General features: G+C 46.3%; 1 protein-coding gene across 4 annotated transcripts in view; it reads right to left on the bottom strand.

Moving 5' to 3' along the window:
- Nucleotides 1-842: 842 nt before the first annotated feature.
- LOC140396128 (UPF0606 protein KIAA1549) overlaps nt 843-27,771 on the bottom strand; it is a 347,260-nt gene continuing 320,331 nt past the window's right edge. For all 4 annotated transcript variants that reach the window (XM_072484278.1, XM_072484281.1, XM_072484279.1 and 1 more), the window contains 2 exons: nt 6,600-6,760; nt 843-5,485 (listed from right to left, as the gene is read on the bottom strand). In XM_072484278.1, coding sequence (XP_072340379.1) covers nt 5,234-5,485; nt 6,600-6,760 — 413 coding nt within the window. In that variant the 3' untranslated portion in view covers nt 843-5,233. The remainder of the gene's footprint in view (nt 5,486-6,599; nt 6,761-27,771) is intronic.

The following is a 27,771-nucleotide window of genomic DNA, read 5'->3' as shown; positions in this document are numbered from 1 at the left end:
AACGAACTGGAAGAGCAGGGAACCTATAATCGACATTTGCTCAGGGCAAACTGTTTTGTTCCTTACTCCAATTTTAACCTGTGCCTAGTGTCTTCAGCATGCTGATTTGTGGCTGGAATGTAGTCCCAGAGGTCCCCATTGCAGCTACCCAAATGTCCATGATGCAAGAAGGATGTTCCCGATGGTGAGGGTGTCCAGAACCAAGGGTGACAGCCGGAGGATACGGGGTAGATGTTTAGGACAGAGATGAGGAGAAATTTCTTCACCCAGAGAGTGGTAAACCTGTGGAATTTTTTTACCACAGGAAGTAGTTGAGGCCAAAACATTGCATGTTTTCAAGAAGCAGTCAGATATAGTACTTGGGGCGAAGGGGATCAAAGGATATCGCGCGAAAGGTGGAATTAGGCTATCGAGTTGGATGATCAACCATGATCATAATGAGTGGTGGAGCAGGCTGGAAGGGCCGAATGGCCTCCCCCTGCTCCTATTTTCTGTGTTTTTATTACCCATATATGAGTTAAGACTGAATGCAATGAGCTATTCAACCTCAGAAGGTATCAAAGTTGAGTCCAAATCTGCTTTTACTCCATGTCCCCACATATATATTTCCTGTAGGTGTCACTGGGTGACTAGCGGGAATCTGAGAATTCTTTTTCTCCGAACTAGCTCAAGAGCAAGGCCAATTGCAGCATTTTCACTAATGAGATCGGTTTACTCAATACAGATGGAAGGATCAAACTTGTGTGGTTTGCTTGGCTCAATTACCCCACCACCTTAAGACCGAGCCATATGTTGGAAGTTCAGTTTTGAATGTGCAGAAATGATTTTGATACAAGAGAAAGTACAGGCTTAAGGTTTCTCTTTACCTTATTGAACAGAAGCATTTATTTGTAAAATGGAGGTAAGAGTAATTTAATTACGCCACAATGGAATCATGGTCAAACTCTTGGTGGCTGTAGAGAACATCATTGCACGCTGGTCCCAGATCTCTAATCCAGCACAGGAGCCCAAACGCCATGTGCAATGTGCAAAGTCATGTCAAAATTGTTGATATGTTTTACATTCAGAAATCTCTCACAAAAAGTGGTATTTTTAACTAAGAGTGATTAACATTGTGCTGCTGAGTAATTGACTAATGCCTCTTTTAGCCTCTCCTTGGGATGCTCTGTGATCCTCAGATCCACCAAAAAGTGAGATCTCTCATTAAAATGGAGGCTTTCGTACTACAAAGACCTGGAAGCCCCTGCTACAGGGATATCTCAACTATTATGAAACACTTCAGTAGGTGGGCAGTCTATCATTATATTTCTACAGGAAAAAAATGATGTTTTAATACATTTAACTTGTGACAATTTACACTGAATTAAAGATCACCTGCTAAAGGTGAGGGCTTTAAAAAACAAAACACGAGCCAAATGTTACTTATTTTGCCAATTCTTCTTGCTCTTTTTCTGAAGGTGTTTACTCCTGACTGGGCTCTCGTTCCATTTGCACTACAGGCCTCAGGCATTTTCCTCCACCACCATTTTTTGGAAGAAGGTTTTGGCAGGCTACTGGGCTGTGGAGTGCATTACAGATAATCCTGATACTTTTCCCAGTTTGTGCCTACAGACATGGGCTTTCATTAAACGGCGATCAGGAATTGGATCCCTTGACACTGCCATTGTTCAGGAACACAGGTCCATTGTGGCACCCACCCAAATGCTGCCGCTGGCCTGTAAACACACGGCTGATTTATTTTAATATTGCATTGACTAAAGTTTTTACCTTATAAATCCCCGGGGAGCAGTTTTACTACAGCATGTGACCTCCGATGGCCAATATGTGAACCTGACCAGTATGAACACCTCCAAATGCACTGGATTGTGCAAGAACACAGTAACATTACTTGGTAGAGTATAAATGAGGCAAAACATTGCTATTAACACCAGTATGAAACATGCAGACTAAAAATACACTGTAAACTACATTATATTTGATTTCAGGAGAGCTGTCAGTCGAAAGATATGCAAAATAAATATAAGAAAACCTCAACTCAAAACACAATGCTGGGCCAGCCAACATTTCTCACAATAAAACGCAAAAACATATAAATTCACCCCCCCCCCACAAAAAAGTGTGTTCATGGAATTCTGAGTGAGCAAATACACAGAAACGCCTTGTGATTCCCGTCTGAGATTCAGTTGCTACATGTATTAGCCAGGTAACCCCAAAGGTTGAGTAGTTACATGAGTACTGTTAAGGTTGCTTGCATAGGCAGAAAATGGTCTAGTGGCTGAGAGGGCCATTGCCCTATAAAAGCAATGGAGAGGAGGATAACACCAATGGTAATTCAAAAAGCGTCATGGATAATTTACAACTAGAATGCGGCAGCGGCATGGTGGCACAGTGGTTAGCACTGCTGCCTCACAGCACCAGGGATGCAGGTTTGATTCTGGCCTTGGATAACTGTGTGGAGTTTGCACAATCTCAGTGTCTGCATGAGTTTCCTCCGGCTGCTCCGGTTTCATCCAAAGATGTGCGGTTAGGTGGTTGGCCATGCCAAATTGTCCTTTAGTATCCAAAAGGTTACTGGGTTACAAGGATAGGGTGGTACGATGGGCCTAGTTAGGGTGCTCTTTCAGAGGGTCAGTGCAGATTTGATGGGCCGAATGGCCTCCTTCTGCACTGTAGGGATTCTATGAATTTGGACAAAATCCATAACCCTACTGTTTCTGTATCAATTGTTGAAAGAAAGGCAGAAGTTAACGCCCGCTCATAAGTTGTGTTTGGTGGTGGGTGGATGGGCATTTAATCAGGAAGAGTGACAGTTGGGCACCATGTCGCCTTCCCACTTCCACCCAGATTACATCTATGATGGGAATGCACCTGGAAGACTTTCCTGTCCAGCCTCAAACTGAGGCCCACAAGCGAGAAATTAATGCCGACTCAACCACCGCTGCTATCAGGGCAGCAGCAGATAGAAGGTTCATTGTGACGGGAGCATAACAAGAGCCTCTGCAGGGTTGCATGTGGGGTTCCCATGAGATGTGTTCTTTCCAAGAAACTCAATGCCTTATTGAGGGACCTGGCATAGGGAAGGGGGAGGCAGCGGAGAGCCATCCAATGCCCTTGCTACCAATCCCCTTCCCCCACTCCTGTGATCCCCACTCCTCCATAGCACCCCTCCTCCAATCCTGTGATCACCCTCCCGCCACCAGTCATCTGGGTTGAGATCCAGCGAGGTTACCCTCGTAAGTGTCAAAAAGGCAGTAGTCGCAGCTTCCCAGGTGGTACTGCCATTGAATGGAGCTTCCAGCCTCCAGCTTTCATTGAGCGGAATTTCTGCCCCTAGGGTCCTTGATCCTGGCCTGCTACTGCCCAGTTAATTGTCTGAGTGGCACTTAACATAAGCGAGCCTTCCCAAATAGAGGTGACCCGGCAGGCATGACCCCCGTCACCTCCGTTAAACACCGCCTAAAGTGTCTGAACCACACGATGCAGGGACAGGTCATGACCAAGGCCACCAACAAACATGGCCCACTCAAATACTAGTAAAAGAACAAAAACCACAGTAATAAAAAAAATACAACTCATTCTGCCACCATAATATGACTGTCTATGGGGAATAGTGGTGCATTTAAATTGAAGGCCGCCATATAACAGACATAATCACAATTAAATTCCCAAAATACTGGTAAAAATCATGGAATCCCACGTCGAAAAAGGACAGATTTTGATCTATTCATCGAATTCAACAAGTCAGTTGCAGCATTTAAGGAATGTGCGAGAAACCAGTAAGATTAGAGGAATTGACTCAGCATCACGTTTTAATGAATCCAATACTGAGCAAGTGATCTTCAGCTTACTCTGCTGTGGGAAGTGATAAGTCAAGAGTGCTGGGAATAATCAGATCAGACAGCCACTGTGGACAAAGAAACAGAGTTATCACTTGAAATGCTAATTCTCGCTTTTCTTTCCACAGATGCTGCTTGGCCTAAGCATTTTCCATTTGCATTTCAGATCTCCATCATCTGCAGTATTTTTCTTTTGCATGGGAAGTGGTCATTAGCCAAAAAGGTCAAAAGAACAGGCAGAGATTGATCAACGTCCAATGATACTGGCTTATACGGTGAATTTGCACTGAAGTCTGCTGTGAAGCCTTTGTTTTTCCTGTTCATGATTTTGAAATGGAGTCAAGTGCAGACTGTATATTATACACAAGTGACTTTGTCTCATTACTATTCTCTGTACCTTATTTCCCATCACAGCCAGTATGTAATGTAATTACCATCATACATCAAATATCATACCATAATCTTTCTAGCGTTACAAAACCACATAACTTTATCTTTCTTGGACTTTCCACTATTCCTTCAGGCTTTTGAAATCCAAGCTCAGCATCAGCTAATCGTTAATCTGATTCAGATTGCCTCATACTCGTTTCAAATTGCAATGTGGACTGCGTCCCTTCAACTTGATTTCTCAATTTAAAAATCGTCAATAGCATGACAATGACTACCAAATGCTTGCTGACCTACATGCTCAGAAACAATTTCTATTTAGCATTTATAACACATTTTATAAAAAGTTCAACCATCCAGGGCTAATGGCCCATTGCCCCATGTTCAAGTATTCTTTCTCCGAAATTCATCTCTTCATGTCTTGCCGTCTTTCTTTTCTTCTTGCCATTGATCATTGCATCCCACTCTCAAATTCTGTGAACACTTCCCCTCTTTCTATTTCTTTTACCCGTCCTGTTCCTTTCCCTTATGCTTCCCGATTTTCAAAGTTAAACAGTTCTAGGATTCAGCAGGTTGTAAGAAGCAGGGTGGGATTGGAATGTGACCAAGGTAAGAGAAGTTGGCATCCAAGGTAGAAAAGGCAGTCGGACCTTTTGCTTGCTGGTGTTGTTTTCTAGTGCTTTTGGTCAAATCAAATTTAAGACATTTTTGCAACAGCTGGCTGGTGTTGGACAAGCTCCAGCCCCTGTCTCTTACCCCACAGGTTAATGTGCTTGTTCCATTGAGCGGATGGATTCAGTTCACAAACAGAAGATCATCATGAATGGAAACTGAAGAAGGCGGCAGCTTTGTTTGGAAGCACGTCAATAAAAAACTGTGGTTGTGCTGGACATTTTTTCATGTCAATAGTACTATTTACCCTACAATACCACTTCTTCAGGGCTATATCTCAGATTTCCCTGTTTGACTTCCATGGGAAGCAAATAGACCAGAGCTCCTCCTCGGCAAGATCAGCTGTGAAGGTTCTGAAACGCTGACTGTTTTTGCGAGAGTCTGAGAAGTTCTTCACGGATAGCTTTAATGAGCGATGTAGAGGATTGACCAGGGGCAAGGTCTTCTGTGCAGGTGGAGTCAAAGCTTGCTCCAGGGTGTTGAGCACTGCTGTGCTGCAGGTGCAGAGATGGTGCTGAAGGGTCACGAAGGGATGTCCTCTGCATCTGAAACAGTGGTGAGACATATTCCAGGTGCTCTCGTGTACTTGGCTAAAAAACACAACACAAATGCTGAAAAATGATAATTGCACAGAATTATATCCTTGAAGTAAATTATGTATCGGGTTGCGACTTCACCTCCATTGAAGATTAGCCCAAGCATCATCACAAACTTTCCAATCTCCGATTCCACAAGCCATTGAAAAGTGATAGCTTCTGCTTGCCAAATATTTCAAATGTTAATAAAGCTCCTTTCCTGTTGCCTCCCCTAGAAGCTATTAACTCTTTACTGGGACACTGGCAGGCTTTCAGAAACTCACCTGAATGGTCATTTTGCATGTCTAAGCACCTATTTGAACACTAGGGGCTTCACAGCTGGGTGTGATCATTGCCTCAATCTGTGCACTCCAGAAGTAGCCACAGGATAGTATTCAACAGGAGCAGCCTTCTGACAGGATGTGCAGAGGTGAACAGTAGTAACCTTACTGCCAACTTCCCCGAGATCAAACCTGGAATCCGATCTGAAATCCTCTACTCTATACTGCTTTATCAACTTAACTGATTCAGGGAGCACAACTTAATTGATTCAGGGAGCACAACTGAATGCATAAGTCGATTCAAACCTGTTGTGTCCTTAAACATAACGCAGTAAAGAACAAAGTCCATAAATACACATATTACTTGAGTTTCACGGAACTTTAATTCTCTCCCAGAAAGAACATTGGAAAGGAGGGAGGGGCTGGTCATCAGATAGGCCTAGCCTCTGTGGTACTAAAACTGAATTGTAAGATGTTACAACACACTAGCCGAGATTGAAGAAGTCTGCTTAAATGCAAGGGCACTCAACTTACAACATGTTATTGGCAGGTACTTTCATTGATGGAAAAATAACTCATTATTTTGATAGGTACTTTTGTATTTGTGAGGCCATACATATATACCACAAACCTCCCAAGCCATTTCCATATCTCCGCTCTCCAGTGGACTCTCTGTATTCCCAGTGCTGCGGTGTTCTCTCTGATCCCATACCACTCTGCCTTGCAGCATTCCCTCCCTATCCTCATGGCTCTGCAGTACTTTCTACACCACATTAGTTTCAGCAATTTCAACACAGCAGATTTGTAAAGGAGATTCATCAAGAGAGCACAATAATATTATTACTTACAGGCTCTCTGTTTGGTGCAATCTGCATGAGTCCATCTTCTAGACCATAAGGTGACCAGCCGGCATCACCAGCCGGTCCGGGTCTTCCAATACGCACATGTCCTAGTTGAGACACCATTCTACTCTCCATGCGACTCTGTGACCCTGGATAGGCTTGTATACCTGTGAACAAATGAAACCCAAAACAGACTATATTTATTACATTGAAATTGCAACATAAAAACAGTCTGTTCGATCCATGAAGTTAACAATGTTCCACATGAGAACAGGTCGCAGTTACATCGGTCGTTCTTTTCACGCATCTTTCTTCAACGACCAAATTGCATTTTGTTTGATTCTTCTATGTTCATACATCTTTGAAAGTTGCCACTCAAGTGGATAGAGCTGTGAAGAAGGCCTATGGTGTGCTCGCGTTCATTAACAGAGGGATTGAATTTAAGAGCCGTGAGGTGATGATGCAGCTGTACAAAACTTTGGTAAGGCCACATTTGGAGTACTGTGTACAGTTCTGGTCGCCTCATTTTAGGAAGGATGTGGAAGCTCTGGAAAAGGTGCAAAGAAGATTTACCAGGATGTTGCCTGGAATGGAGAGTAGGTCTTACGAGGAAAGGTTGAGGGTGCTAGGCCTTTTCTCATTAGAGCGGAGAAGGATGAGGGGCGACTTGATAGAGGTTTATAAGATGATCAGGGGAATAGATAGAGTAGACAGTCAGAGACTTTTTCCCTGGGTGAAACACACCATTACAAGGGGACATAAATTTAAGGTGAAAGGTGGAAGATATAGGAGGGATATCAGAGGTAGGTTCTTTACCCAGAGAGTAGTGGGGGCATGGAATGCACTGCCTGTGGAAGTAGTTGAGTCGGAAACATTAGGGACCTTCAAGCAGCTATTGGATAGGTACATGGATTACGGTAAAATGATATAGTGTAGATTTATTTGTTCTTAAGGGCAGCACGGTAGCATTGTGCATAGCACAATTGCTTCACAGCTCCATGGTCCCAGGTTCGATTCCGGATTGGGTCATTGTCTGTGCGGAGTCTGCACGTCCTCCCCGTGTCTGCGTGGGTTTCCTCCGGGTGCTCCGGTTTCCTCCCACAGTCCAAAGATGTGCGGGTTAGGTGAATTGGCCAATGATAAATTGCCCTTAATGTCCAAATTGCCCTTGGTGTTGGGTGGAGGTGTTGAGTTTGGGTAGGGTGCTCTTTTCAAGAGCCGGTGCAGACTCAAAGGGCCGAATGGCCTCCTTCTGCACTGTAAATTCAATGATAATCTATGATTAATCTAGGACAAAGGTTCGGCACAACATCGTGGGCCGAAGGGCCTGTTCTGTGCTGTATTTTCTATGTTCTATGTTCTATGTACACTCGACTCTCAGACCCTTTTTATGCAAGTTATTCTGCTCCCTGTCTTTAATATTACATTTATTTTTTATTTGTGCTTCCCCATTCTGGGCTCCTCAATTATGGCAAGAAGGCTGCTTCCACCTACTTTGTGCCAATCTGCAGGTTTCTCAGACCAAAATATTGTGTCACTTATTAACTACTTCGAGATGCATCTGATTTTCTCCCTCACTCTTTTCAACACGGAATGTGTTCTGCACAACAAGTTCTGGCCCTTGACCTAGGTTTAAGTAGTAATATAGTCAATGAGACGTGCCTTGTGCCCATTATTATTGTTCTATCATTGGTTAGATTTTTTTAACTTTTGGGGAGGTAGTGATTTTCGAGATTGGACACACTGTACATATTTTAAAAATGGTGGGTAAAGTTGATAAATCTCGCTGAAACATCACCGAAAAACCTCAAGTAGGAATTAAGTGAAACTGTGAATCGAAAGGAAAATTAAAAAAGTCACAAGAAATCTAATTTTATTTATTTATTTCCAATTAAGGGGCAATTTAGCGTGGCCAATTCACCTACTCTTCACATCTTTGGGTTGTGGGGGTGAGACCCACGCAGACACGGGGAGAATGTGCAAACTCCACACAGACAGTGATCCGGGGCCAGGATAGAACCCGGGTCCTCGGCACCGTGAGGCAGTAGCGCTAACCACTGCGCCACCATGCAGCCCTGAGAAATCTAATTTTAAACATGAACAAATGACAACTGGGAATATCAGAGATACCTGGGAGTTCAACTAATCAAACAAATCAAGCACAGGAAATGGTGGTCTTTACAAATAAAGGCAGAGAACACAAAAGCAAGGAAGCAATGCTAAATCTCCAAAAATCACTAGCAAGGTCTAAGCTGGAGTATTATGTCCAGTTCTGGGCACCATACTATAGGAAAGATGTGAACGTCCTGGGTAGAGTGCAGGGGTTTACAAGATGGATCCAGGGATGAGAAACTTCAGTTATGAGGATAGATTGGAGAGGTTGGGATTACACTCCTTGATGAGAAGAAGGCTATGAGATTTTATAGAGATGTTCAAAATTATTAGGGCGCTGGATACAATATATAGATGAGAAACTGTTCCTGCTTATAAAAGGACCAAAATTAAGAGGGAACAGGTTTCAAGTGATTTGCAAAAGAAGCAAATGTGAGAAAAAAACATTTTCACACACGATGTGTGATTCGGGTTTGAAATGCACTGCTAAGAAGTGTGGGGGAAGCAGGTTCAATTGAGGCATTCAGAGGGCATTAGATGATTACTTGAATACAAACAATGTGCAAGGGTTCGGGGAAAAGGCTGGGGAATGGCACAAAGTCAGAATGCTCTTTTGGAGAGCCGGTGCAGACATGATGAACCAAATGGCCTCCTTCTGTGCCATAACAATTCTATGATGTGCAATACAGGGCACCACATTTTAGTCATGATGCCAATGCTTTGCAGCGGGTACAGAAGAGATTTAATAGGATGAGGTCGCAGATGAGGGACTTCAGTTCTATGAAGAAGCTAGAGAAAGGCATTGCTCTCCACGGAGAAGACGGGGCATAGATTTCATAAAAGCTTTCAAAATTATGAACAGTTTTGGTGAAACAAATCATTAGAAAGTTGTTTTCACTGGCAGGAAGATCAGTAACCAGAGGACACAGATTTAAGATAACTGGCTAAATGACCAAAGGAGGTTTCTTTGAAAACAAAGCAAGATTTGATGATTTGGAATACACTGTCTGAAAGGATAATGGAAGTAAATTTGATAGTAACTTTCAAAACGGAATTGAATGCTTCACTGAAAAGTAAAAATATTATGGGTGTGATTCACCCAAAAAATTTCTAAATGCAGTTTTGAGCAAGCTTGATGGGATGTTTTGCGATGGCTTCAATGCCGAGATGGAGACTGCTATTCAACGGTGTGTTCGGTGTTCAATGTCTAATAAGGAATCTACCAAATGACTGGAGTCTTGTCCAAACAAGGATCTTTATTGAATCACATGTGGTAAGATAGCAATCGGTTACAGAGCAAGTTATCATGGAGTTTTTTTGTACTCCACTGGAACTACCATAGGCTGTCCACTTGTAAAAAGAGAATGTAAAAAGAAAAAGTAAGAATGCACAGAAGCCAGAGGACATTGCAACAAACAAAGGAATAACAAAAGGTGGCTAGCTATATGATGGAAAATAACAGCTGTGGGTTAAAACCCACTCCAAATTTTGATTTGTTAATCTATGTTGACACACCAATGGAGCATTGAAGGAATGGTGCAGCTCTTCCTGGTGATGTTAAATATCTTTTTGCAGTACCTAAGAGCAGGAGGTTCTCCTGGTATTCTGTCCAACATAAATCCATCAACTAACATTGTACAAATTAGACTAACTGGCTGTTAATTTGACTTCTGTTTGTGGAACATTGTGGTGTTCAATATCGCTACCAGAAATGCTTAATGAACAGTCATGGTACTTCAGAGTATTCACCGTATGAAGTGCGACGTGCATTTCCGAAGGACACCGTGAGGTATGATGTGACTGCACATCGTTCTTCTTCATTACACTTTCCTGTAACTCCCTCCCTAGCAGTGCTGTGGGTGTACCCATATGGACTGCAGCAGTTCAAGTAGGCATCTCAACACCACCTTCTAAAGGGCAATTAGAAAAGGGTAATAAATGCTGGCTTAGCCAGTGACCCATCCACATCTAATGAATGAATAAAACAAAAGTAATCAGTGACTCACTTAAACCCAAAACTTAACTTTTCAATTTAAAATTTCTTATCTGCCATGATTGCTAAACTGAATATGCCTTGCTTTTGCTGTGCAGGAACACAATAGGATCTTGTATTATCAACAGCATTTCTCCTTGCCATTTGTCCAGAAACGACAAAGTTATAAGTAATAACAATAACAGTAATATCTGTGTTAACATCTTTGTCTTGCCTCTGCAAAAACTAGTTCAATGCCAAGTCAATTTCTTGAGGTACTGTCGGGGATGCCTGGTTTTTTGGATGTGGGAGCCGACTCAATGCATCAACATTCTAAATTGGTGTACCTGGCCTATGCTGGAAGAGGTGGTCACAGGCTGCCAGCAATAAAAGCAAGAGGCGATTGGTGGGATCGCCTTATCTTCTCGAAGAAGTACCAGCACAGACTGGTGGTCTGTTATTATTGTGAATTGTTGCCGGTAACATACTGGGATGCCGTAGATTACGGCAAGGCCTTCCTTCTCAATTTGTGCATATTTAGGCTCAGCATCAGAAAGCGTTCTTCAGAGAAGGCAATTAGCCATTCTCCATTTTATAGGATAAAACTGCCCCATCCTATTAGGCAAAGCAAAGAACTATTAGGCTCAATGACTGTAAGACCTGCTTAAAGTGTTGGAAGGCTTGCCCCTGTGGTTCCTCCGAATGCCAACATTGGTGTTTTCTCAAGAGCATATGTAATTGCGCCAATGTCAGTGCTAGGTTGGGAACAAAACAACCTTAATAGTTTACCATCCCCAATAAGGACATTAATTCTGCCATGTTCTTAGCTGCCAGGACTTCTTTATGGCTCTCACCTTGTCTTCAAGTGGGTGCAGGCCTGTAGAGTCCATTTGGAACCTCAGGTAAGTGACCTCACTAGTTTGGAAAATTGACTTTTCTCGTATCAGTCAGATCTCTGAATCTTCTCAGCACCTCTTTTAAGCTCATATGACGTTCCTGTTCCGAGCATGTCATCCAGGTAGACCACAACCTTTGTGATGCACTGGAGCAATTAGATAAATACATAGAAGATAGGAGCAGAAGGAGGCCTTTTGGCCCTTCGCGCCTGCTCCTCCATTTATCAGATTATTTCCAACTCAATAGCCTAATCCTGCTTTCTCTTTTTAAAAAATATATTTTATTAAAGTTTTCAAACACAATTTTTCCCCTTACAAATCAACAAAAACGGTAATGTGATAACTGATATATAACATTGTTTAAATAATATAGTAAACTAACCAAATAACACAAAGTACTGCTCCCCCCACCCCTTCTCCCCACCTAGAACACAAACAATTTAGCCCCCCCCCCCCGGGCTGCTGCTGCTGGCTATCTATCTTCCCCCTAACGTTCCGCTAGTCGAGGAACGGTTGCCACCACCTGGTGAACCCTTGAGCCGATCCTCTCAGCGCAAACTTCATCCGCTCCAGTTTTATGAACCCCGCCATTTCATTTATCCAGGCCTCCACGCTGGGGGGTTTCGCTTCCTTCCACATGAGTAAAATCCTACGCCGGGCTACTAGGGACGCAAGGGCCACAATATCGGCCTCTTTCGCCTCCTGCACTCCCGGCTCATCTGCTACCCCAAATATAGCTAACCCCCAGCTTGGCTTGACCCGGACCTTCACCACCTTCGAGATCACTCCCGCCACTCCCCTCCAATACCCCTCCGGACATGACCAAAACATATGTGTGTGGTTCGCCGGGCTTCCCCCGCACCTCCCGCATTTGTCCTCTACTCCGAAGAACCTGCTCAACCTCGCTCCCGTTGTGTGTGCTCTATGTAGCACCTTAAATTGGACCAGGCTAAGCCTGGCACACGAGGAGGAGGAATTTACCCTACTTAGGGCATCAGCCCACAAACCCTCCTCAATCTCCTCCCCGAGCTCTTCTTCCCATTTTCCCTTCAGTTCTTCTACCAGCTCCTCCCCTTCTTCTCTCATCTCCCGGTATATCTCGGACACTTTGCCCTCCCCGACCCACACCCCCGAAAGCATCCTGTCCTGGATCCCTTGTGTCGGGAGCAGCGGAAATTCCCTCACCAGTTGTCTCGTGAACGCTCTCAACTGCATATACCTAAAGATATTTCCCAGGGGCAGCTCATACTTTTCCTCTAACGCTCGCAAACTCGCAAACGTCCCATCTATAAATAAGTCTCCCACTCTCCTGATTCCTGCCCGGTGCCAGCTCTGGAACCCTCCGTCCAGCCTCCCTGGGGCAAACCTATGATTGTTCCTGATCGGGGACCACACCGAGGCTCCCAGCACATCCCTCTGTCGCCTCCATTGCCCCCAGATACTTAATGTTGCCGCCACCACTGGGTTTGTGGTAAAGTTTTTCGGGGAGAGCGATAGTGGCGCCGTCACCAGTGCTTTTAAGCTCGTTCCTTTGCAGGACACCATCTCCAGCCTTTTCCAAGCCGCCCCCTCTCCCTCTATCATCCATTTACGGATCATCGCCACGTTGGCGGCCCAGTAGTAGTCGCCCAAATTCGGCAACGCCAGTCCCCCTCTGTCTCTGCTACGTTGTAGGAACCCCCTCCTTACCCTCGGGGTCTTCCCTGCCCACACGAAGCTCATGATGCTCCTATCTATTTTTTTGGAAAAGGCCTTAGTGATCAATATAGGGGGACATTGGAACACAAATAGGAACCTCGGGAGGACCATCATCTTAATCGCCTGCACTCTGCCCGCCAGTGACAGCGGCTGCATGTCCCACCTTTTGAAATCCTCTTCCATTTGTTCCACCAGCCGAGTCAGATTGAGTCTGTGTAAGGTTCCCCAGCTCCTGGCTATCTAAATCCCCAGGTATCGGAAGTTTCTTTCCACTCTCCTTAGCGGCAGGCCATCTATCCCTCTACTCTGGTCTCCAGGGTGTATCACAAAAAGCTCACTCTTTCCCATGTTAAGCCTATATCCCGAGAAATCTCCAAACTCCCTCAATATCTGCATGACCTCTGTCATCCCCCCACTGGATCCGCCACATACGGCAGTAGGTCATCCGCGTAGAGTGACACTCGGTGTTCTTCTCCCCCTCTAATCACCCCTCTCCATTTCTTGGAGTCTCTCAGCGCTATGGCCAGTGGTTCAATTGCCAGCGCGAACAGTAATGGGGACAGCGGGCATCCCTGTCTTGTTCCCGTGTAGTCGAAAATACTCCGACCTTTGCCGATTTGTGACTACACTTGCCATTGGGGCCCCATAGAGGAGTTTAACCCAGCTGACAAACCCCTCCCCGAACTCGAACCTCCTCAGCACCTCCCATAGATACTCCCACTCTACCCTATCAAATACCTTCTCTGCATCCATTGCCGCCACTATCTCTGCCTCCCCCTCTGCTGGGGGCATCATTATCACCCCCAATAGCCGTCACACGTTGACATTCAATTGTCTCCCCTTTACGAACCCTGTCTGGTCTTCGTGCACCACCCCCAGGACACAATCCTCTATCCTCATTGCCAGCACCTTTGCCAGCAACTTGGCGTCCACATTTAGCAGTGAGATAGGCCTATAGGACCCGCATTGCAGCGGGTCTTTATCTCGCTTCAAGATTAGTGATATCGTCGCCTCCGACATTGTCGGGGGTAGGGTCCCCCCTTCTCTGGCCTTGTTAAAGGTTCTTACCAGCAGGGCCAACATGTCCACATATTTTCTATAAAATTCCACCGGGAACCCATCTGGTCCCGGGGCCTTCCCTGCCTGCATGTTCCCCAGCCCTTTGGTCACCTCGTCCACCCCAATTGGCGCCCCCAGGCCCTCTACCTCCTGCTCCTCCACCTTCGGGAGCCTTAGTTGGTCCAGAAACTGCTGCATCCCCTCTTTTCCCTCCGGGGGTTGGGACCTATATAACCTCTCATAAAAGGTCTTAAACATCTCATTTATCTTCCCTGCTCTCCGCACCGTGGCTCCCGTTTCATCCCTAACTCCCCCTCTATCTCCCTCGCCGCTGTCCTCTTTCTAAGCTGGTGGGCCAACAGGCGACTCGCCTTTTCCCCATATTCATATCTCATCCCCTGTGCCTTCCTTCACTGTGCCTCTGCCCTCCCTGTGGTCAGCAGGTCGAACTCCGTCTGCAGTCGTCGCCTCTCCCTGTATAGTCCTTCATCCGGGGCCTCCGCATATTTTTTATCTACCCTCAGAATCTCCCCCAGTAATCTTTCTCTTTCTTTGGCCTCTGTTTTCCCCTTGTGAGCCCGGATGGAGATCAACTCTCCCCTGACGATCGCCTTCAGTGCTTCCCATACTACCCCCACTCGGACCTCCCCATCATCGTTGGCCTCCATGTACCTTTTGATTCATCCCCGCACTCTTTCGCAGACTCCCTCATCCGCCAATAATCCCACATCCAGTCGCCAGAGTGGGCGCTGCTCCCTCTCCTCTCCTAGTTCCAGATTCACCCAGTGTGGGGCATGGTCTGAAACAGCTATGGCTGAGTACTCAGTTCCTTCCACCCTCGAAATCAGTGACCTTCCCAAAATGAAGAAATCTATCCGGGAGTATACCTCATGGACATGGGAGAAAAAGGAGAACTCTTTGGCCAGCGGCCTAGCAAATCGCCACGGATCCACTCCCCCCATTTGGTCCATAAACCCCCTAAGCACCTTGGATGCTGCCGGCCTTCTTCCGGTCCTAGATCTAGATCTATCTAACCCTGGGTCCAGCACGGTGTTGAAGTCCCCCCCATTACCAGGTTTCCTACCTCCAGGTCCGGGATACGTCCCAGCATCCGCTTCATAAATCCCGCATCATCCCAATTCGGGGCATATACATTAACCAACACGACCTCCATTCCCTGCAGTCTGCCTCTCAGCATCACATATCTGCCATCGCTGTCCGCTGCAACGTTCCTAGCCTCGAACGACACCCGTTTCCCCACCAATATGGCCACCCCTCTATTCTTTGCGTCCAGCCCTGAGTGGAACACCTGTCCCACCCATCCTTTCCTTAACCTAACCTGGTCCGCCACCTTCAGGTGCGTCTCTTGGAGCATGGCCACGTCTGCCTTCAGTCCTTTTCAGTGCGCGAACACTCGGGCCCTCTTAATCGGCCCATTTAGGCCTCTCACATTCCACGTGATCAGCCGGACTGGGGGGCTGCCCGCCCCCCTCCCCTGTCGACTAGCCATCGCTCTCTCTGGGCCAGTCCCACGTCCCGATTCCGCACACCCACCCGTCCCCCAGGCGGCGCATTCCCGCCCCGACCACCTTTTCTTTTACCAGTTCCCTTTCGATCTCCGCAGCAGCAACCCAGTTATCCCCCCCCCCCCACCGCTAGACCCCCATCTATCATGGTTACTCCCCCCATATTGCTTCCGAAAGTCAGCTGACTTCAACTGACCCCGGCTTCTCCCGCTCTCTCCTTGACCCCCCCCCCCCCCCCGCATGTGAGGAACTCCCATCCACCTTGCGCCTATCTTCCCGCCATCATCTTTCTGACGTGGGAAAGAGAAAAAGAAACCCCGCGCTTTCTAGAACCGTCCTGCCCCTCATGGCGCAGCTCCCTCTGCCGCCCCACTCCCATTCCCCATCTGTGTCTCTTCTTCCCCCCCACCGGCGCCCACATTTCTCAATGTCCCCCCTTCCCTAATTTACATCTCTATATACATCAGCATTGTCGTTTCCCCTCCAACATCAGTCCCTCAGTTCTGATCCAGTTTCTCGTTTTTAATGAAGGTCCATGCTTCTTCCGCCGTTTCGAAATAGTAATGCCTCTCCTGTTGCGTGACCCACAGTCGCGCCGGCTGCAACATCCCGAACTTCACTTTCTTCTTGTGCAGCACCTCCTTGGCTCGATTGAAGCTCGCCCTTCTTCTCGCCACCTTCGCACTCCAATCCTGATACACTCGTATCACCGCAGTCTCCCATCTACTACTTCGTACCTTCTTGGCCCATCTCAGAACCACCTCTCTGTCATTGAAGCGGTGAAATCGCACGATCATCTAGGTGGTTCTCCAGCCTTTGGTCTCCTCGCAGGGACCCGATGGACCCCTTCCACTTCCAAGGGGCCCGAGGGGGCCTCAGCTCCCATTAGCGAGCGTAGCATCGTGCTCGCGTAAGCCCCGCCATCAGCTCCTTCCACTCCCTCGGGGAGACCCAGGATCCGGAGGTTCTTTCTCCATGATCTGTTTTCCAGGACTTCAATTCTTTTGGTGCACTTCTTATGGAGCGCCTCGTGCATCTGCATTTTGACCGCGAGGCCCAGGATCTCGTCCTCGTTGTCAGTCACCTTCTGCTCCACCACACGGAGCTCTATCTCCTGGGCCTTTTGTGTCTCTTTAAGCCCCTCAATTGCTTGTAGCATCGGGGCCAGCACCTCCTTTTTTAGCAGCTCCAAGCACCGTATTAAGAATTCATCCTGGTCCGGTCCCCATGTCGTCTGGGCTCCCTCCGCCGCTATCTTGCTCCTTTCTTCCTTCTGCCACTACCCTCGAGGATTCTTCGAGATCTGGCCTCCGCCGCCGATATTTTTCTTTTCCGCTGGGGGGGGGGGGGGGGGGGGACACACACTCCCTGTTGTCTCACCCCACACCGGGTTTCGTCCCGAAAAAATTCCCCGAAGGTCCGTTCGAGCTGGAGCCGCCGAAACGAGCGGCTTAGCTGGTCATCGCCTCAACTCCTAATCCTGCTTTCTCTCCACAGCCTTTGATTCCATTCGCCCCAAGTGCTATATCTAGCCGCCTCTTGAATATATTCAATGTTTTAGCATCAACTACTTCCTGTTGTAATGAATTCCACATGCTCACCACACTTTGGTTGAAGAAATGTCTCATCTCTGATTTTCCATTATACACTGGAATATCGCACAAGCTGAGGAGATGTCTTAATGCGTAGTAATCATCGCAAACTTACAGGAATCTCCAACCAGTTCTAGTTGCAAGTAAGCATGACTGAGGTTGAGTTTAGTGTATATGAGGCATCTGCAAACCTCGCACTTCAATTAATTGGAATTGGGTGTTTAGCTACTTAGGCTGCCTGGTTGATTGTAAACTTGTAGTCCCCGCATACCCTAATGGAGCAGTCCAGCTTTAATAGTGACAGTGAGGGCTGCACATTCTGATAACTCCATGAGTCTGATAATTCTCAGTTCTTCCAGGTGTTTAAGTTCGGCTTCCACTTTATGGTGCAAGGTGTTAATGGATCAGTTTTGCTCTGAAAAACATTTATTTCAGCCAACTCATTCTGGAACCCGTCCTTGTAACTGTATAAGACTTCCTGAAAGACGCTGTCCGAGATTAAAAAAAATTCCAACCAGTACAACTTGAATTGGCGCAACCAATCCTGCCCCATTTGGCTTGGTCGTTGTACCTTGACAATGATCATAGATAACTGGGCATCTTGTTGCTGATATCATACTGGAGTCGCGGATGTTTCCAAAATCTTTAGGATCTACCCCCCCGTATAAGTCGCCAACTTCCCTGCTGTCTTACTCAAGTCCAAAGGCTGAACACCTCCTTGAAGATATTTAAACCCACAACTGCGGCTGACACTCCGGTATCGACTTGCATCTTTGGTAGTCTTCCATTTACTGTGAGGGCTATTTCAAATAGGACTATTTTGCTCACTTCCACCACGTTTGATCTATATGTTTCAGGTTCTTCATCTGAATTGCTCTCCACTTTGTTCACTGGAGCGATGGTTTCCTGCCTTTTTTTTTGAATTGACGCATTCTGACGTGCCTGGTAACGTGCCTAGATATGGCCCGTCCTACTGTACTGAAAACAAATAAACTCTGCAGCAGTATGATTAATGGGGGTGAATTCCTGCGGACTGATAACAGTCATCCTGACTCCTCGGCTGATGGCCCAATTTGTTTCCTGGTCACTGACTACGATCCTGTTCCTGGGATCGTAGCTGAACTTCTTCTGTGCTTGTTAACCTGGCTGTGCATCATGCAGCCACAACTGACTCACTGTGCCCTCTTTTCACACTTTAAAACTCTTGACACACCCCTCCGTGCACTCGGTTGCCTGGGCGATCTCAATTGCCCTGTCTAGGATAATCTTCGATTCAGCCAGAATTTTCTCTTGCATACTTTTGTTAATACCGCATACTAAACAATCATGTAGCATGTCACCAAATGCTGCACCAAACTCGCAATGCTAGGCCATTTGCCGGAGTCTGGCAACAAAGGCGGAGACCATTTCTCCTCGGTTCCTGACGGCCGAGTTGAACTTGTTTCGCTGTAGCATGATCGAGGGTCTGGGTTTGAAATGCCCCCTTGACCAGCTTCACCAACTGGTCAAAATACTTTTTTATCAGGAGCCCCTAGGGAACGGCAAATTTCTTGTAAAGTTGTAGGTTGATGGCCAACAAAACGTTAATGGGATAACTTTCTGTTTTCCTCTCTCGTTATTTCATATGCCGTGAAGAATTAACGGAGCCACTCAAGATACTGGTTTCAGTCTTTGCCCCCCCACCCCCGATTGAATAGGCCTAACTTCCCAATCATGGGCGTTTTTCATTCTCTGTTCCCTGGTATCATCAACGCTTTTGGACTCTGTGTCCAACTTGGAGGCTTTTACTTCTCCACTCGAATTCGACGATTGCTGGCTTGCAATCTATCAGTTTATACTCATCGCCAATGTGGTGGCTTAAGACAATACCAGGTAGACATTAGTCAGAAAGAATTAAGTATTTATTGGCGACTAACAAAGGTAACTTATATACAGGCACATGTTTGCCCTCTGACCTCCAGGTTCATGCTGACCAGGGCTCCATGCTTTTTCCTCATTGGTCGGGGTTCGCGCGCGCCCCACGATGGGCCCCGAGCAAGTCACATGGACTGAGAGGGCGTGCCCCTTAAAGGGACCGTGCTACAGTAGGTATAATTTTGAAAAATGTTGTGGGCCTGATCATCCAATAGCAGGCTGGTTTTTTTAAGCTTTTAGTTGTTGACAGATTCTTTGGTAAGACAATCAGGAAGGTGTCAGCCTCTGATTGTACAAACCAAACGCAGTCAGTTGTCAGGTATGCTTTGAATTATCGGTTTCAGCATGGGAATGATTGGATGTGGAGGTGTCGGACCTCTGAAGCACCAAGCAGCCTCCACTTTAAGTTATTCTGAGGCAGAAACGAGGATAGGAGTTGAACGGAGCTCAAGAGGCCGCAAGTGGTCCAATGTATGTTCTGCTCTTGTGGTGGGCCTAGTGAGGCCTCAATTGGGCCCAGGAGGATCTTTATATGGCCGGCTTAGGAGGGCCTTTTTGCAGCAGGCCAGGATTGACCTCATGCGTGCCAGGACTGGCCTTTTGTGGTGGGCTCTGTGAAGCCTCAGTTGGGGACAGTGGATGCATGGAGGGGTGGGAGGGAAGTGGATGCATGAGGGATATGGGGGGGGCATGTGCGTGCCAGTAAATAGGGGGGGGGGAAATGGTGTGCATGCGTAGGGGACGCGGTGTGCGCACGTAGAGGGATGTATGTGTGTGGGGGGGGGCAGTGTTTGTGGGACGGGGATAGATTGCACGTGTTCATGTGCGAATGCGTACATATGTGGTGGGGGTTAGCGAGTGTGTGTGGATGAGACTGCGGCCTTACTTCCAGTTTCAGGATTCGCACTCATTCCCACCAGCCCATACCAACGCATATCCACATCCACTCAGTGGGTGAAAGTGAGTGAGCACCCAAGACTATGAGTGAGCGGGACACAGACACACTCACACAGATGCATTCAATTAAGGGTGGGGGTGCAAAGACTAAAGCCAGTATCTTGAGTGGCTCCGTTAATTCTTCACAGCATATGAAATAACGAGAGGGGTAAACAGAAAGTTATCTAATTAACATTTTGTTGGCCATCAGCCTACAATAAATAGAAGCACATATTGAAAGGGTGAAGTAAAACAAACTGGGGAAAAAGGGATGGTACATTAATACTGAGATGAATCTATTGGCCAAATGGCCTGGTTCTGAACTGTAAATTTTTACTTCATAGTAAAGTAACATTACCTTACAGCAAAGGTAAGCAGTTGAATGGTTAACAAAACTGGGAATACAAATGAAATGCAGAGAAGGTTGAGAGTTCAAGAATGTGGAGGAGAGACCTTGCTGTAACCTCCCATGAAACTCTCTCACATTCACCGAAAATCAAGTAAAAACACTCCAAGCAAAGCCCTGTTATTGCTGATTCAAGGACTGATAATATCGCCTGCTTATCTCATAAATATTTATCCTAACCTTAAATTGCTTAAGACTCAATCCATTAAACACAATCCACATAAAGTCACCTTCACAAGGTCAAGTCTTGTGAAGCTATTTTTCAGATATGTTAATGACATATTTTTGGTTGCTTCATCCGATCTTTTTAGCACTAATTCTAAAGACTTTGGTTTGTTGCGTAGCACCTTATCATGTCTCTCAGGTGTTCCAAAACACTTCTCACACGTTAAACAGCTTTAAAGGACAAATAATAACTTAATATAGTGCAGTTAACACAATAGACATCCCAAAGCGCTTCACAGATGTATTATAGAAGAAAATAAGGCAATGTAGTTAAATGTAAATGTTGTACTCAAGGGGTGGTTGTGATCGAGAACAAAGCACATGTCATCAGCATCACAAATTCCAGATTCTGTGTAACACAGATAGTACATTTTTCTTGATTCCAAACAGGCAATGTACTTCAGCTCAAAACTACGTGAAACATCCCTGATGTTTCTCTACCTTGAATACCAGTTACCTGATAACATAGACCTATGTTCAAAAGAAGACTGTAAGAAATTATTTTAGGTACAAACTCAAAGCTAACCATATGGCAGACTATAGGTTATAGGGGTAGATAGGTGTTATGTGACAATAGGCAGGATTCCAGGATGGTACGTTGCCTCCCTGGTGCCAGGGTCAAGGATGTTGCATATTATTTTGAGGAGGGGATGTTGAACTCAACTGTTGCATATTATTTTGAGGAGGGGATGTTGAACACCTGGGGCGCGATTCTCCAACCCCCCACTAGGTCGGAGAATCGGCGGGGGCCGGCGTGAATCCCGCCCCCGCCGTGTCCCGAATTCTCTGCCACCAGAGATTCGGCGGGGGTGGGAATCGCGCCGCGCCGGAAATCCCCGGGCGATTCTCCGGTCCGCGATGGGCCGAAGTCCCGCCGCTGTCAAACCACGCCAGCCGGCATGGATTGAACCACCTTTCGAACGGCGGGACAAGGCGGCGCGGGTGGGCTCCGGGGTCCTGGGGGGGGCGGGGGGGGAAGCGCGGGCCGATCTGGCCCCGGGGGGTGCCCCCACGGTGGCCTGGCCCGCGATCGGGGCCTACCGATCCGCGGGCGGGCCTGTGCCGTGGGGGCACTCTTTTCCTTCCGCCTTCGCCATGGTCTCCACTATGGCGAAGGCGGAAGAGACCCGCTCCACTGCGTATGCGCGGGGATGCCGTGAGGTGCCGCTGACGCCCCCGTGCATGCGCCGCAAGGCAAAGTCATTTCCGCGCCAGCTGGCGGGGCACCAAAGGCCTTTCCCGACAGCTGGCGGGGTGGAAATCAGTCCGGCGTGGGCCTAGCCCCTCAAGGTGAGGGCTCGGCTCCTCAAGATGCGCAGAATTCTGCACCTTTGGGGCGGCGCGATGCCCGACTGATTCGCGCCGTTTTTGGCACCGGTCGGCGGACATCGCGCCGATTGCGGAGAATCCCGCCCCTGGACTTCATATTTCATAGCATTACTGATAACACAAGTCAAAAGAGTGATGAGGCCAAGCAGGCGGATTTTAGGGAACTAGGACTGTGATTAGAAAGCAGAACCTCAACGGTAGTAATTTCCACTACTAGTAATTACCATGTACTAGTGAGCATAGAAATAGGAGGATCGAGTAGATAAGCATGTGGCTCGAGAGATGGTGCTAGAGGAATAAATTTGAATTCATGGGACACTGGGATGGGTTCTATCATAGAATTTACAGTGCAGGAGGCCATTCGGCCCATCGAGTCTGCACCGGCTCTTGGAAAGAGCACCCTACCCAAGGTCAACATCTCCAGCCTATCCCCATAACCCCATCCAACACTAAGGGCAATTTTGGACACTAAGGGCAATTTATCATGGCCAATCCATCTAACCTGCACATCTTTGGACTGTGGGAGGAAACCGGAGCATCCGGAGGAAACCCACGCTCACACGGGGAGGATGTGCAGACTCCCCACAGATAGTGACCCAAGCCGGAATTGAACCCGGGACTCTGGAGCTGTAAAGCAATTGTGCTATCTACAATGCTACGGTTCTGGGGGAGATGGGACCTGTGCTGGCCTGATGGACTGTGCCTCAGAGCTGGGACCTGTGCCCTCATGAAGCCATTTCATTGTGGTGCTGGGGATGTTTAACTAACTTGGTACGAGGTTGAGAACCAGGATCCAGCATTAAAACACGGAAACAAGGTACAAAAAGAATTGGGAGAGACAGATGGCTCCAGTATTAGGTGGGGTCAGATAAAGAGGGACAGCAATAAAGTCCGAATTAGGCTTACAGTGCGGAATTTAAATGCATTTAAGTGTATTTAAATGTGGGATGTGTGGTTATTAAGGGTAATAAGGTGCAGGCACAGATAATCACTTGGGAATATGATGGGACAATAACAGAGGTTTTGAGCTAATTGAGAGAGTTGATGTGGATAATGCTACTGTGGCCTACACTTCCAAATGGCATTTGAGAAAGTGCCATATCACAGACTTGCCAGCAAAGCTCAAGCCAATGGAATAAAATGGACAACGGCAGCATGAATAAGAATGACAGGGAACAGTACTGGTGATTTTTTTTTTGCATTAGAGGAATGTAGATCTTGGGGTTCCCCAGGGATTGGCACTAGGACCATTGCTTTGCTTGATAGAAATTCATGACCTTGACTTGGGTGCATAGAGCACAATTTCAAAACTTGCAGATGGAACAAAACTTGGAAGTAATGTGAACTGTGAGGATAGTAATGGACTTCTAGAAGACAGATGGGCTGATGGTGTCGGCAATCATGCAGATCAAATTTTAATGAAGTGTGAAGTGACACACTTTGGTAGGAAGGTGGCCTTCAAGGCGGCCTTCAGGATGCGGGACAACGCAGAATCGCTGAGCAGAAACTTATAGCCAAGTTCGGCACACACGAGTGCGGCCTCAAATGGGACCTGGAATTCATGTTGCATTACTTTCACCCCCCATCTGGCCTGGGCTTGCAAAATCCTACCAACTGTCCTGGCTTGAGACAATTCACACCTCTTTAACCTGCTCCATCTGGACCTGTAAAGACTTAATTACCTGCAAAGACTCACATTCAAAGTATCGTCTTGCATTTTTGACTTTGTCACTATATATGTTTCTGGAACCTACCTCTTCATTCACCTGAGGAAGGAGCAGTGCTCTAAAAGCTAGTGATTCGAAACAAACCTGTTGGACTTTAACGTGGTGTTGTCAGACTTCTTGCAATATAACTGCAAGAGAACTTCCTGAGTCTTATACTTCAACCACACCACACAACACAATAAAGTATAAAATACATTTGCCCTTACTAATTGTTTTTTGTACCACCATGTTCACTTTCTGCGATTCGTATAGAAAGATACCCAAATCCCTCTGAATACAGTCATTTGGTCACTCACCTTTTAAATATTCTGTTTTTACATTCTTCCTACTAAAGTGAACAATTTCACACTTCCAAATTATACTTGACTTGCCTGCCCTTTTACCTCCTCTCCCCTCACCACCCAAGGCGCCAAACACTCCTTCCAAGTGAAGCAATGATTTACTTGCACTTTTTTCAACTTAATAGACTGTATTTGCTGCTCACAATGCAGTCTCCTCTATATTGGGGAAACCAAAGGTAGATTGAGTGAGTGCTTTGCAAAATGCCTCCGCTCAGCCCGCAAGTGTGACCCCGAGCACTCACACTCGCATTTCTGTCCTCATTCGGCTACCATGCTCCAGTAAAGCTCAATGCAAGCTTGAGGAACAACACCTCACCTTCCAATTAGGCAGTTTACAGTCTTCTGGGCTAAAACATGGTGTTCAACAATTTCAGACCATGAATTTGGTCCCCTATTTTGATTCTCTTTTTTGCCATATGGTGATCTGCATCCTATTTTCCTATTACAGAGCAAGTTATCATGGATAAAAGCAAATTATTGCGGCTGCTGGAACCTGAAACGAAAGAGAAAATGCTGGAAAATCTCAGCAAGTCTGGCAGCATCTGTAGGGAGAGAAAAGAGCTAACGTTTCGAGTCCGATGACTCGAAGCAAAGAGTCATCGGACTCGAAATGTTAGCTCTTTTCTCTCCCTACAGATGCTGCCAAACTTGCTGAGATTTTCCAGCATTTTCTCTTTCGTTTCAAGTTATCATGGAGTTTCTTTGTACTCTACTGGACCTACCCTAGGCATGACTGGACTCGACAGATGAATCCCGGAGGAAGCCCAAATCAGGCTTTGTGCCCGACCAATCGTGAGACACCGGACTCGCTGCACCCGGTGCGATGTATATCACGCTCTCACTCCAGATAGTGACATTTAAATGAGACATTGGGCTCATTTACATATCCCAACGCGACTTTAGAACAGAGCTCTTAATATTCGGAAATAAAAACAAAAACATTTGCTGGAAAAACTCAGGTCTAGTAACATCTGTGGAGAGAGAAACAGAGTTTAACTTTTAAATCTGTATGACTCTTCTCCAGAACTCTCCACCGATGCTTCCAGACCAGCATTTTCTGTTTTTATTTCAGATTTCCTGAAATGTCAGTATTTTGCTTTTATTTTACGGTTCATTATTTTGCCATTCACACTCACTCTGGACAAATACTTTGTTCCTTTACTACAACCATTATCACTCCCTTAATAAAAGCAAAATACTGCGGATTCTGGAGACCTGAAGTAAAAACAGAAAATGCTGGATAAACTCAAAGGGTCTGGCAGCATCCATGGAGAGAAACAAAGTTAACGTTTTGAGTCCAAATGACCCGTCTACAGAAAAGCAGAACGATTATTTGGACTTGAAACATTAACTCTTTCCATAGATGCTGCCAGACTTGCTGACTTTATCCATTCTGTTTTTCTATTATCAGTCCCTTTGTCTTTTGTTGCATGATCTGTCATTTAATGTCTCTGTCCTATACCGTATAACAAACCTTCCCTTTTGTTCTTTCTTCCTCCCCCTCCCATGGCATAAAACCCATCACATTTCTACCTTCCTTCAGGTCTAAAGAGTCATATTCGAGTTGAAATATTAACTCTCTTTCTCTCCACAGATGCTGCCTGATCTGCTGAGTATTTGAAAATGAAATGAAATGAAAATGAAAATCGCTTCTTGTCACAAGTAGGCTTCAAATGAAGTTACTGTGAAAAGCACCTAGTCGCCACATTCCGGCGCTTGTTCGGGGAGGCTGGTTTGGGCTGTTACTGTTTCTAACACTTAGTATTTTTACTTCATCTGCCACTTACATGCCCAATTAATTAGCTGTTTATATCCATTTGCAGCTCTCTGCATCCTCCCTATAGTTTACTTTTCCACCTGGATTAGCATTGTTGGCAATATTACACTTGATCCCCTCAATTAAGTCATTGATTTAAATTGTAAATAGGTAAGGCCCAAGCATGAATCCAGCACTGTCAATAACACTTCCCAGCAATTTGCTGATGATAAAGAGTAAATTGATGGGGGGTGGCCTCATTGGACTTATCTTGCTTTATTTTTAAAGAGTTTATGCTGCAGCCACTTAAAATGGCCAACTCCCGATTCAAAATGGCGAACGGCAAAGGCTGATGGGAAAATCAGCCAACAAGACAAAAACCAGCAGCTGCAGGTTGGCTGTGTATTTACCTCTGGAAAGGCTAGACAATATCGATACCAGCAACCATCAGCATAACAAAACAACAGCCATCTGCATACTAATGAGCAATCCCCAGGAACAATAAGCACCATTTAGACACACAAAGCAAAACCAGACTCTTCGGCGCCAGCAGAAGCCTACACAAAAGAAGGTGAACGAGCACCTCAAGACCGCCCATCGATCAGGAAACCGCTCCAGCATTGGAGAAAATCGAACCAAGCGATTGGGACAAAGTCCAATCACTTGGGACCAGGTACAGGGTCCACCCCGAAAGGCGGGAAGCCCCTGGGGATTATAAGAATTGAGCCCCAAGTTCAAATCGCTCTCTTCTTCGCCACCTCTTCGCTCTCTTCACGCTCTTCTTCCTGCCCGGGTCACCCAGCAACAACGAACCAACATTGACCGTGACCGGAGCAGTGAAGATCAAAATCGTAAGTCTTAATTCAGCGCTCGCTACGAGATAGGCGCTCCTAGCTACCAATCCGTATCAACTTCGAATCCCGCAGGCTCAGAACCCGAACGAAAGGCCATTTGTTTCCCTGACCTGGTGGGCCAGTTCAAAGTTAAGTATAGGCCTGTTAGTTGTAGAAGTAGATTAGACGTAGAATTTGTGCATGAGTAGCGATTACTGTGTATAATAAATGTGCTTTGATTTAAACCTTACTAATCGGTGTATTGGATTATTGATCATTACTCGGACTTGAACCTCATGGCGGTATCATAAAGATACCTGGCGACTCGAGAGCAAAGGTAATAAAACAGAGCAATTGAACCAAGGCAAAATCAGCAACAATGCACAGGCAATTTCTCACTTTGTTGGGCATACCAGCCTTGCAGCTGTATTGAACAGCTTAGCTTGAGGTGCAGGTGTTCTGGAGTAAAACCCTATAACCAGGTTGTTGTCAAGGCCCATAGCCTTTGCTGTCTGTCAAGTTCTCAGCTGATAAATCCCTTCTGGATTATTCTATTCAACAGAGATGTAATGCCAACAGCAATGTAAGGGTGGTCTCAGTGGGGCTATAGACCTTCATTTCTGCATGGACTCTAAGATGGTTGCTCCTATAAAGACAGTTATAGATTGTTGCATGTAACAGATGTTTTGAAGGGCTGGTTTGGCACAGGGCTAAATAGCTGGTTTTTAAAGCAGACCAAGGCAGGCCAGCAGCACGGGTTCAATTCCCGTACCAGCCTCCCCGAACAGGCGCTGGAATATGGCGATTCGGGGCTTTTCACAGTAACTTCATTTGAAGCCTACTTGTGACAATAAGC

Source organism: Scyliorhinus torazame, chromosome 19 (assembly GCF_047496885.1).
Source record: "Scyliorhinus torazame isolate Kashiwa2021f chromosome 19, sScyTor2.1, whole genome shotgun sequence".
Lineage (NCBI taxonomy): Eukaryota > Metazoa > Chordata > Chondrichthyes > Carcharhiniformes > Scyliorhinidae > Scyliorhinus > Scyliorhinus torazame.
This window is presented reverse-complemented; position numbering and strand designations above follow the sequence as displayed.